At 42.0% G+C, this 11,303-nt stretch overlaps 1 protein-coding gene across 1 annotated transcript in view; it reads right to left on the bottom strand.

Annotated features, from left to right (window-relative positions):
* Positions 1-436: 436 nt before the first annotated feature.
* The window catches only part of TTLL11 (tubulin tyrosine ligase like 11), a 36,413-nt gene continuing 25,546 nt past the window's right edge, over positions 437-11,303 (bottom strand). Inside the window, exons 7-9 of the mRNA XM_056505468.1 lie at positions 7,239-7,469; positions 4,699-4,814; positions 437-2,819 (exon numbers count right to left, since the gene is read on the bottom strand). Coding sequence (XP_056361443.1) covers positions 2,536-2,819; positions 4,699-4,814; positions 7,239-7,469 — 631 coding nt within the window. The 3' untranslated portion in view covers positions 437-2,535. The remainder of the gene's footprint in view (positions 2,820-4,698; positions 4,815-7,238; positions 7,470-11,303) is intronic.

Below are 11,303 nucleotides of genomic sequence, written 5' to 3'. Positions count from 1 at the left end.
CAGGATTAACAGATTATCAGTGCATTAGCATTCATATCCTGGATAAAGTGTCTCTGGTCATTTGCATGGGCACAGACTAGTAACTTAAAGGCTCTATGAAATTGTATGCTAAATAATATTCAGAGAAAATTAAATTAGACAGGAAGAAAGAGAAATGTGACTGCCATTAAATCTCTAAAGTACATTCCTGGTTTATTCCCTCCCCCTCCCCGAGAATAATATAGCATTCAATTTTCCAATTATATAAATACACGAACACTGGATTACTAGAGGCAGATAATTGAATATTTTGACTATTCTACAAGGGACCCTTCATCTTTGAAGTGGGCGATGAATAGGGTGTGCAGCATCAGCCTGTGGATGCACAAGCTATAAAAACCTCTATTAGATCCAGAGAGTATAAAGGTCTCCCACAGAGGGAGAGATCTTATCAGTGTTCAATATACAATAGTTAATTTATTCCACTGATATCAGGCTAAGTTATACACTTGCAAAACTGGGATATTTTAGGCCACACATTGTACTGCTTCAAAGGTGCAAGGGAAGGCATTCACAGTCATAGCATTTCAAATCCAACTCCTCTATAACTCTGTCTTTACAGGACATCAATCATGAGATGAGAGGAACTGTAAGCTATTTTCCAGTAACACACTGCCAATTGCAAGACAAATGTCAGATGTCACAAAAGGAGAAGTAACCATTTTTCAACCTGTGAATGTCTTCAAATATATTACAATGAAAGTGTGAAAAAAAATGACCCTTTCAGCTTCATTTGTTCTGACAGGTGCCAGACTTTGGAGTTACGCATTTTATCTTCATACTGTAATAATCTTTATGACATTTGAACAAGGCTGAGGGCAGTGGCATTAGTTAGTCTACAATTGTCCTCTTATGTACAATACATAAAATTTCAAAGAGTCTGGCCATTGAACTAAAAAAGATCATCTACTACTATTTTATTTGTGTTACAGAAAAAGATAAGGAGAAGGGATGCTCACATCTGAGATTAACACATACTGGGGACTAGTTTTGTGTGGACTCGGCCTGACTCCTGCATTGCATTGCCATGCTGCTATTGCCACTTGGGAAAAACACATGCTGCTGGAAACTGAAATCAGGAAAAAATGTCTACAAACGTTCCCTGAAATGAAAATTCTCTCAATACTGTGTGTGTATTTAGTCCCTGACGTGAAACAGATGGATTCCCCCTCAGTGACACAGCCACTGGAACATTTTGATATGGAGTTCAGGGAATGCTCTCCAACCCAAAGCTCAGTGCTTTGCCATTTCTGATAGCATGGAGACACTAGAACATAAGCCAAGGCATTAACATTGAAGAGTAGAACAAAGGAGGAAAATCAAGCTCAGATGTAGCCATTCATTATTGTCATAAACTGCAGACCACAAAGAATTTCACTCAACATCCCTGAAGTTCCAAGTAATTCCTGTCCTTCCAGCCAGTCTCCTGTTCTGCTTAGACCCCACAAGAAGTGTGTGATCATAGAAGTCATGGTTCATTTCCTGAAAAATAAGACCCTCTGTACTACTCCAGCAGTACAGCCCAGTTTTGACACAACATCCTCAGATCTAATCCATACAGTTATGCTATTATTTAAGGGAAAAACGAAGAATATGTGCAAAGACACAAAAAAGATCTGCTCTAGATGTTACTGCAGGTCCCAAAAGGACCTGTAAAAGCCAAAAAATAAGCAAATCTAGAATACAGTTAGTTTAGGCTAAAGTCAGTGAGATGCTTGGTTCCACTGGAATTTAAGTGACCTCTTAGGCATTTGTATAGCTTTCTGCAGAAGCAGTACTGAATCCCTGAAGACAAAACCACCACTTGATTCACCAAATTTTACTTAAGAAAGTAAATCTTTCTTTTGTGAATAAGTGTGAGATTATTGGTTCTGTGGAAGCAAAAGGATAAAGAGTTTTAGTTCTTTAAAAAACTAACAGTACTTGTCATGGCAAGACGTGTACAAAGAAGTAGAAGCCAAAATATCAGTGTTTTAAGACTGACTTTAAAAAATAAGTACATAGACATTGACCAAATCGGTATTGATTCCAGCATGTACAGTCCAAGCCATGGAAAGAAGAGCGTCAAGACCTGAAGTCTGAGCACAAGTGTAATTCCAGATTTCAGTTTTCCAGTCTGGTATTTGTGAGTTCAGTTCCTTCCTTGGTTTCTGTGACATGTCCTGTGCACACAAAGCAATGTAATTCCTGAGACACGAGTGTGCCTCAGTCAGTGCAGCAAATCCCATGATGCTGGTTATCACCCTTGTGCTTTGGTCCTTCTCTTTCACGCACTCAGGATGAATGCACAGCTTGTCATGGGATATGCACCGTAAATCCCACAGAGAGGTGAAGAAATAGTCATTGCCAGGGTCATTATTTAACAACATGAGGTTGCAGTAGACTTTTTTGTAAAGCATAAATAAAAAATGCAGCTGAAATAAACAGTTGTCACCGTGAAACGAAGGGATTCCAGCGCCAGTCTCTCCTCCAGCAGCGCACGTCCCTGGCTGGGGATTAACTGCCGGCGGTGTCCCGGCACACGAGCGCCCTGAGCTGCGCTGGTTTCTGCAGCCGGAACACCTGGTGGCGGTGGGGCCGGGCGGCGCCGGGCGCGGCTGGCGGGGCCCCGGGGCGCTCGGCCAGCCCGCAGCCCCACAGCAGCCGCGGGCCCTGCAGCGCGGCCAGGCGGCACTCGCACTGCTCGATCAGCAACGCCACCTGCTCGTGCAGCGGCCGCGACTTGTACTTCTTCTGGGCCAGGCAGAAGAAGGCTTCCACAAAGGCTTGCAGACACATTCCTGCAAGGAAAAGGTGCTCACAGGACACTGGGATATTCATTAGGCATGATACTATCTCTTGTTGCTTGTGGCAGCGAGGCCAAATGTGTGTGATGAGTGTGAACACAATCGTGTCAGTTCACATCTTTTCATTTAAATGGCAGCCATCTGGAATGCTCAGAAAGCAAAGAGATTGTCTGTCCTTCAAAGAGCAAAAGCCAAGGCTTTATTTGTGCCACACTCATTGGGTGTTTCAGGGCAGGGTAAGCCCAGCCTGGATTACAGATAGGTACCATTCTCTATAGCTGAAGCAGCTTCTGGCTTTGCAGACCTCAGCCTGGAAACCAGAGGCGAAGTGGTTCTTTCAAAGCAAGAACCCATTTTAGGGTATCACACCATTAAACTGATGTAGTATTAGCCTTGATTTCTGCTGCCAAAATTAAGTTGAAACCAGATAAGACACAGTAACATACTGAGCATCAAGGAAAACAATCCAGCTGGAGAGAAAAACAAGTTTATGTAGGCAGCTGAATGGGGTCTTTTCAACCCTGTATTTTTAGAGATAGGTCTGACCCACAAGTTCACACCAGTGTGTTATTTCAGTCTGCAGCACTATGAAGGTAACCCCATTACCAAGTATCATCACCTTAGCAAGATGTGAGTTTATTTGAAGCACTACTTCCCTCCTGCACAGCCTGTACCAGGTACAAACCCTTTTGAAGGTGAAGAGGCCATTTTTTCAGTCATACCCAGTAACTCCACAAAATTTATTTCAACTGAATGAAAAACAAACAGCAGAAGAGTGCAGTGCCAAAAAATGTCACTGCTATAATACAACTGCTCTGCCCCTTCCCACACAATAGTTCCCTGGAGAAGCCCCATGCTGCAGAGGAACACTTCAGCTGCTGTTCCATCACTAACAGCACATTACCAGAGCCAAAGGGAAGAGAAGCTGAGTATTAACACTAATTATTGTATTTAAAACCTTGAAGTAATACCTACTCAAATTCTTAATTAAGAAGCCAGACCCCAATTGGTTGTGTAGAATGCCACAAGCTCTCCCAGTTTGAACATACACTTAAGAAGATTATTTAAGGACGAGCTATTGAAAGGTTTGGGGTTTTTAACTGTGTTGGCTTATTGATGCAGCAGGAAAGGCACCTTTTCAAAATATGACAATTACATTCTAAAGTATAATTTCTCTCAACCAAGGCTGCAGCTGGGGTCGTTTACGATCTTGGCTGTAAAACAGCTTGCAAAGGAATTGTTGAGTTATCTGAAAGCAGCAGCTGCCAGCTCAGTAAATTGTTTTATCAGTCACGGTGAGCTGCAGGCAGGGAAAGCACCTCTGGTAGCACACACACACTTTCTCCCCAGAAGTGACACTCATATGAGGCATATTATGAAAAAAGTTAGAAGCTCTTTTAGAACAACAGAATCATGCTTGTCTTGGTTACAGCTGGGAGTGGGCCAAACATAAAGCCAGCAGAAACAGGTGGATGGTTTGTGTTTTAACACCTAAAAAGCATCTTGTTCATTGACACCATACACAAATCTCTGAATTTTTGAAAGCCTGGAGATTCAGTTGCATGCCTGTTATTTTTCCTGGTGAAATTCTACTAGCTAACCACTAAGTAATTTATACCAATCCTGAAAAGCTAAATGCAAATCCTCAAATTTTATAGACTTGTGGAACTGAGGCGACCTTCACCTACCTAAAGGGTAACTAGCCTGAAGGGTAACTGCCACAGCACTAACCAGGAGAATTGGTTTGTATGTGCATGTCTCAGGTGTACATGGCTGCTTCCCATTTCTATCGAATGTCTGAGGTGTACCTGAGCAACTAAAATTGAAAAAAAATAACCCCAAAAGTCAGATTTCATAGTTTTTGAATACAAACCTGGGTTACTTGATTCCTTGTGGTCAATGCCCATGCTGTTCCACCTCCTTGTGATATCAATATAGAGGATATCTACAGCAGCCATTGAAAAATTGCTGTTACTCAGTTTGCAGTTTCTGTTAAAAAGAAACCAAATAAAGACGAGATTCTCGTTACATCCAAACTCCCAAGTTAGGAAAAATTCTGCAAGGGCAACTTGCAGGAGAAAAGTTTACCCATGTCATGTGTACAGACCCACTGTAACGTACTCACTCTAATAAATCACACACAGCAGAAAGCAAACAAACCAGCATTCATTAAGTGCTCCTATCTGAATAAAACAGGCCCAAACCCAGAATATTTCAATTAAAAATATGACCTGACTGTTACACAGAGCTTTCTCCCAGGGTATTGCCAGTACTCTAAGGCTGTTAAGAGAATGGAATTAATTGGTACAGTGCAAAATCCACCACAAATCTGCACAGACTATCTGCATGAGGCAGAGTTTGCACAGAGAAATACCCTTTTATTTGTCTGACTGATCCTGTTTGGAAAGGGCTGGAGGAAGCTTTCAGCACAGCCTGGCTTCTCTGTGCCTGAACACCGACAGGATTTACCCTGGTGCACTGAACCCTGCAGGGAAAGCAGCTCTGGATGCAGCTCTGGATGTGGGGATGTGGAGCTGGGACTTGCTGTGGTCTGAGTCCACAGTGCAGTGTTGATCATGGATGGGAACAGGCCCTGTGTCCAGGATTTCCAGATGTCTGGCAGCCTAGCTGCCACCACTGCATGTGCCAAAGAGCTGGCCAAAATTTCTTGCCAGAAAAGAAACAAAAAAAACAAATCCAAAATTCACTCCAAACTTGAATAATTGAAGCAAATCTCACTCTTTAGTAACCTCAACAGAGCTCCCTTAAAATAAGAGCAAAGCCTCACCTAGATAGCCCAGAAATTCCCAGGCAGCACCAAGCAAGGACTAGAGACACAGTGCTTCCCTTTTAGCTACTTTTTTAGAATGAAGAAAACATTAAAGGAAAACAGATTTTGATGAGCCAGAATTTGGGTGGACAGTCTTTGCAAGCACATGCCCACACATGAAATCTCACTCATGTACCATTTTATTCCTGAAAAATGATACCACACACAAAACCTGACCTTCCTTCTGAAATGAACAGCAATGACAGCTCTTCAAAAAAGGGCCTTATAGCTGGTATAGATTGTCTGGGAGAAAATAAACAAAAATATCTGGATAAAATATCAGTATAAAAAAGTTTAATTTAATATGCATTAAGAAACTACAAATGCTATTTCATTGAGATATAGCAATTTATCTGAATATTCTTAAAAGAAAATGTTGGCATTTATTCTGTGCTCCTCTGACAAGTGCCAAAATAAGGCTGGATTAAACTACAAAAAATACAGAACTGGATGCAATCCTGTGCTGGTCTGTGGATAGAGCAGATGCCTTCATTTTCTATGTATCATAATTTCTATAAACCAAGTCATTTTATATTCATTCCTGAATGCTAAATGCATCTGCATAGAAACAGGATCTGTGTTTTAAGAGTACATCTGCTGCTGCTGCTCATTTCTTTTGTCATAGTCAATGAAAGACAGAAAATGAGGTATTTGTACCATGACTAGAACAGATATAGCCATAAAAAACAATGAAACAAAAAAAACCCTCCTAAATAAAAAGTATGTGAAAAAATAAATTGAGTTCCTTGACATTGCAAGGTGCAATTTCACAATGCAAATCCTGCCTGCACGGTGCATCAGGAACTGGCATTTGGGAATCCTCCCTGTGGCCTGGGGCGGTGGTGCTGGCCCCACAGCTGACAGAATCACATCAAGTGACCCAATTTCAGCTGTCACTTCCCCACAATGATATTTCCACCCTTTACTGGGAACGTGACATGTTGACGAAGACGGCAAATCGTATCTGCTGTCAAATAAAGACCCAACTTCCTCCCAGACACAGACTCATGGACTGTCCAGGAGGGGATGATGAAAATGTATCTGTTTTATCACAGAACAGAGGCTGCAGGCTGGAAGGCATCACAAAGCCTGCAAGCTGAGGGTGTATGTGGATGATACAGCTGTTCCTGCAAAGGGCCATTGAGATTTCATACCCTGAGACAATGGAACTTTTCATGAGAAATGTTCCCCCCTTACTGAAACCCCTGTTATCATTTAGGATTTCTATTGGTCTTTAACTTTACTAGATGATTGGTCTTTTCTCTCCTGGAATCTCAAAGTAATCGGATAGTTCTCAACTTATAATTTTACTGGTTAGAATCCCAATCCCACTAAAACCTATAAAAACCCCTTGCTGTGCTATGTATCCGGATTTTGCTGGTAGAACCCTTCAAAGAAATAAAGCTTCCTTTGAAATCTCTACAGAAGCTCCCAAAGTCTCATTCCTGGCTAGCTGAGAGCTGAATTCAGCCTCGGGGGCCCCCAGAGCCATCTGGAGCGCTGTAGCAGCCTGAAGCTAGAAGTACCCTGGCCCTGGAAGCTACAGGTGTAGCACTAGCAGGGCCAGCTTTGAGCCAACTGACCTTATGAAGGTGCGGAAGCCCGTTGGGCCCAGCTTGGTGGTGCCTTTGACGCCGAGGAAGCGGATGAAGAGCGCGGCCACCCTGTCCACGAGGCGCAGGTAGCTGAACTGCTTGGCGTACTTGGGGAACACCTGCTTGAGGCACAGCGAGGGCAGCGCCGCCTCCGCGCCCGCCACAGCGTCCGGCAGCTCCTCGCCCGCCCCCGGCCCCGCCTGCTCCCAGCTCTGGCACCTGCAGCACAGAATCACAGAGGGAAGGTGTGGGAATCCAGGATATTCCCCGGCTTCCCTGGATGCCTCGAGACCCAGGCAAGGGCTCACAGGCCTTGGCACAGTGCCCAAGACCCCTGTGGGTTTGATTTCAGTCCCTGGGAAAAATTACCATCATTACGGGAAGAATTACAAGTCACAAAAAATAAGTTGAGCATAAATTACATTGTTAGAAGGTAGAAAAGTGAATTTATAAAATTGTTTATAATAAGGGGCCCAGAGCCAAGATGGAGGAATTTGGGCATGGTATGTCTTTCTTTCTTCTTCTTCATGGCATCCATCTTTTGGGTTAGGATGGTACTTCTGGATTGGTTTGGGAGAAAGCTGGACAGTGCAATATAACTGCCATGGATTGGAAAGTAATTGTAAACATCATGTATGTAATTTATAGTATAAAAGATAAGACCTGTCTAGAAGGCAGGCAGTGTGCCTCCAACTGAACTGCTGAACAGATCTCTGTAGGTCAGGGAAAGAATTCCTTAGATAAGAAAGAATAGACAACCTTGGAAACCTCAGAAAATGGCTTCTGACTCTTCCTTCGGTGCTCGAGCTGGAAAATAAGAACTCTAAAACCACCAAATACTGTGTGCAGTGAGTGATCTCAGACTCAAAGAGACGCCACTGGTCACAGGAAGGAGCTCAGAGCTCAGCCCCTGCCCTGGGGACACCTCTGTTATAAATGAGAAACAAAAGTCTTGCTATTCAGCAAAATTTCGATTGCTTTATTTTATATAGACAGAGCAAGCAGCGCTGGGGATACACAGGGGGTCACTGCCCACTCCACGCTCCACCCAGCCTCGGTTTGCAGCTCCTTTTCTCATAGGAATCAATAATTGTTATTTTTTTGTTGTCATAATTTTGCCAGGTAAGCAGTGGTGGTCAAAAAACACCCATGGGATCTCTGGGTGATGTGAAATCTGCAGACAATTTGTCAAGTTTCATAAATAACCATCTGGTCTTGGTAGATAAGGAATGGCAGAAGTTGGGAAGTCTGGTCTTAGCAGATAGGTAACAATTGATTACACAAAGGCAGGAAATCTGATTTTGCAAAATCTTTCAGGCTGTGGGAAAACCTTGTTTTACAAACTGGTATCAAATACAATTTACTTAGAAAACACAATGTTCATAACAGGGGGATTTAAACAGAATGGTTTTAATCATATATTTCCCTTTATCTAGGTCCATGTCTTATCTAAGTATTCTGGTTTATACAAACTCCAAAGTTCTACCACCTAGAATTTCCTGCTTCTCCTCCTTTCTACAGAGAAAAGCCTACAGCTGTCTTTGAGGTCATGAATAAAACTCAGAACCAGCATACCATTTCAAACTTTTACTGAGAGAGCTCTTAAATCCATACTTCCTATTAGAAAAGTATTCTAAAATTAAAACCAGCAGGTTTTTGTATGCTACTGCATGTCTCATTCCTTTCCACTTATACATTTACATATGTAAAATATTTACATTAGAACAAGAAAACTTAATTTAGTCTTTATTGCAAAATGTTGTACTTCCATTCGGTAAAAAAGAAAAAAAAGGGAATATACTTCTTTGTTTGCTTTTGTAGGTTAGGACTTTTATACAGTTTAATGATTTGTTTTCATTCTTTAGTTCCCCCACAAGATTTCCTTCCTTTTCCTTTTTTAAAACACTAGAGCCCAATTAATATGACACAATTTGAATTACAGTGAAAGATATATTTTGCACTTTTAATAAAACTGAGACTTTCCAAAGCAAACCTGCACAAGGGCTTGCCTGTGTCTGCACTTATGAATTGATCCACAGACCTGCCTATTCTGCACAGTCACCTTCCCTGATTTACACTGACTATATTCAGGGTACAATTCTCCACTGCTACTACAGACACTACCTCAATAGAAGTTTATTTTCTGCATTATTCCCCACCTCGGTGTGGTCTCAACACAACTAATTAAGACAAACTGCCTGGGTAGGTCCATACAGCCAAGTGCAGTGCCTATAAATACAAAATTTCACTGTGATTGCATATTTTCCAAGGAAAGGGTGAAGTTTTTTGCCTCAGCACTCAGATAAAGTGCACTCCCTGCAGTGCCCCATTTCGTGTTCTCTGGCATTTGGCTGCCATCTGCCAGTGCCACACCCTGAGGGCTGAACTCCCAAGGGTCACCCAGCCAAAGACCAGCATCAGCAGTTTCCTCAGAGCAGAGCAGAAGGAAAGAAAAAGGAGGGAAAAAACCCAGCAGAGAGAAGGAGAGATTATGTTAAAAGTACTGGAGGAAGGAGCAACGAAGAACAGAAATACAGCTCCAAGTCCAGCAACAGTGAAAAAGTGAGGGGGATTTTCATCTCCATGTCTTTAGCTCAGCAGTCCACTCGAAAATACAAAAGTTTGTAATCTCACCTGTCATAGAATCATGGAATGGTTTGGGTTGGAAGGGACCTTAAAGCCCATCCAGGCCCATCCATGGGCAGGGACACCTTCCACTGCCCCAGGCTGCTCCCAGCCCTGTCCAGCCTGGACATTTCCAGGGATCCAGGGGCAGCCACAGCTGCTCTGGGCACCTGTGCCAGGGCTTGGCCCTGAAACCCCCTGCACTCACTGAGGTGCTGCACTGGGGCTGTGGGAAGGGAGCAGGAACTCCACATTCCAGGTTCCCTCCATTAGCTCCTCTCCCACGGGATTTCCAACAGGCCAGAGGAGGAAAAGAAAGCTGAGCCCCATTCTTTAAAAGTGCTCATTAGAATTAATTGTTTTGACTGACACAGCTGAGTCAGGCAAATGAATGAAAGGTCAAATATAAGGTAATGCTTCTGTTGCCACACAGAAGAAAGCAAAGCTTCATTTACATACTAATGTCTGACCTCAATACATTAGTTTCTCTAATTCTGCAGCTTATGACAGATCACTCTTCAGAAATGATCAACTGTGGTGCAGCTTAAAAAAAAAATTTAAATTTTAATAAAGCTTATGGAAATGACATCTAAGACTACTTATCTTTTATACATGATTACTAATTTATTAATGTTTCCTCCATCTATGTTTTATTCCTTTCTTTCTGACCAGCCTTAATCCTTATGCAAATACAAGTTGCTAAGGGACAAACAAATTTGCAACTACTAATTAAAGGTTTCAAAATTTGCAGCATTTTGTACACTTGTATATAAAATTTAGCATTCAAATTCAGAGTAAAATGGGGCAAGAATCATAACATTAATATTTCTAAGAATGCATATTTGAGGTATTTTACATTTAGGGCATTGCTAGAAGTATAAATTAAGCAATTTCAGTATCAGCTTACAACTGCTTACCTAATAAAAGAAAATATTATGTTCTGGATTCTGAAGCTATAATTATTCCCTCAGCTGAGCCTCTATTCTCCAAGCAAGAACTATGTTAACATAGTTAAAAGCAAAGAATATTTTGCATGACTAATCTATCTATCTATCCACCCATTTATCACCACAGAATATGGACCTCCCAAAGAACAGGTAAGTGTTTGTACCTGGAGCATGTAGGAAGGAAATATATTTGTGCGCTCATTTATAGAAATAAATCATTTAGGAAACTAAGGCCAAGCCAGAGCAGTGTCTCTGCATTATCAAGCATTCATGAATTTGCTTTTATGAACTAATCCCATTACTTTTATTAACAGAGACTTCCAGCACTCCCAGGATGTCATAGCAAGCAGTTTCATGGTTTGCCTGGATGTTGTGTGAGTAATCATTTTTTGTTTTGTTCTGGCCAATCTGAGTGTCATTTGAAGAAAATGAATATTCATCCCCTCTTCAGCCTCTGGCAAAGTGAAAAAACATTAATAGC

Source organism: Oenanthe melanoleuca, chromosome 17 (genome assembly GCF_029582105.1).
Source record: "Oenanthe melanoleuca isolate GR-GAL-2019-014 chromosome 17, OMel1.0, whole genome shotgun sequence".
Taxonomy (NCBI): Eukaryota; Metazoa; Chordata; class Aves; order Passeriformes; family Muscicapidae; genus Oenanthe; species Oenanthe melanoleuca.
Note: the sequence above shows the minus strand (reverse complement) of the source record. Positions and strands in the feature narration are given on the sequence as shown.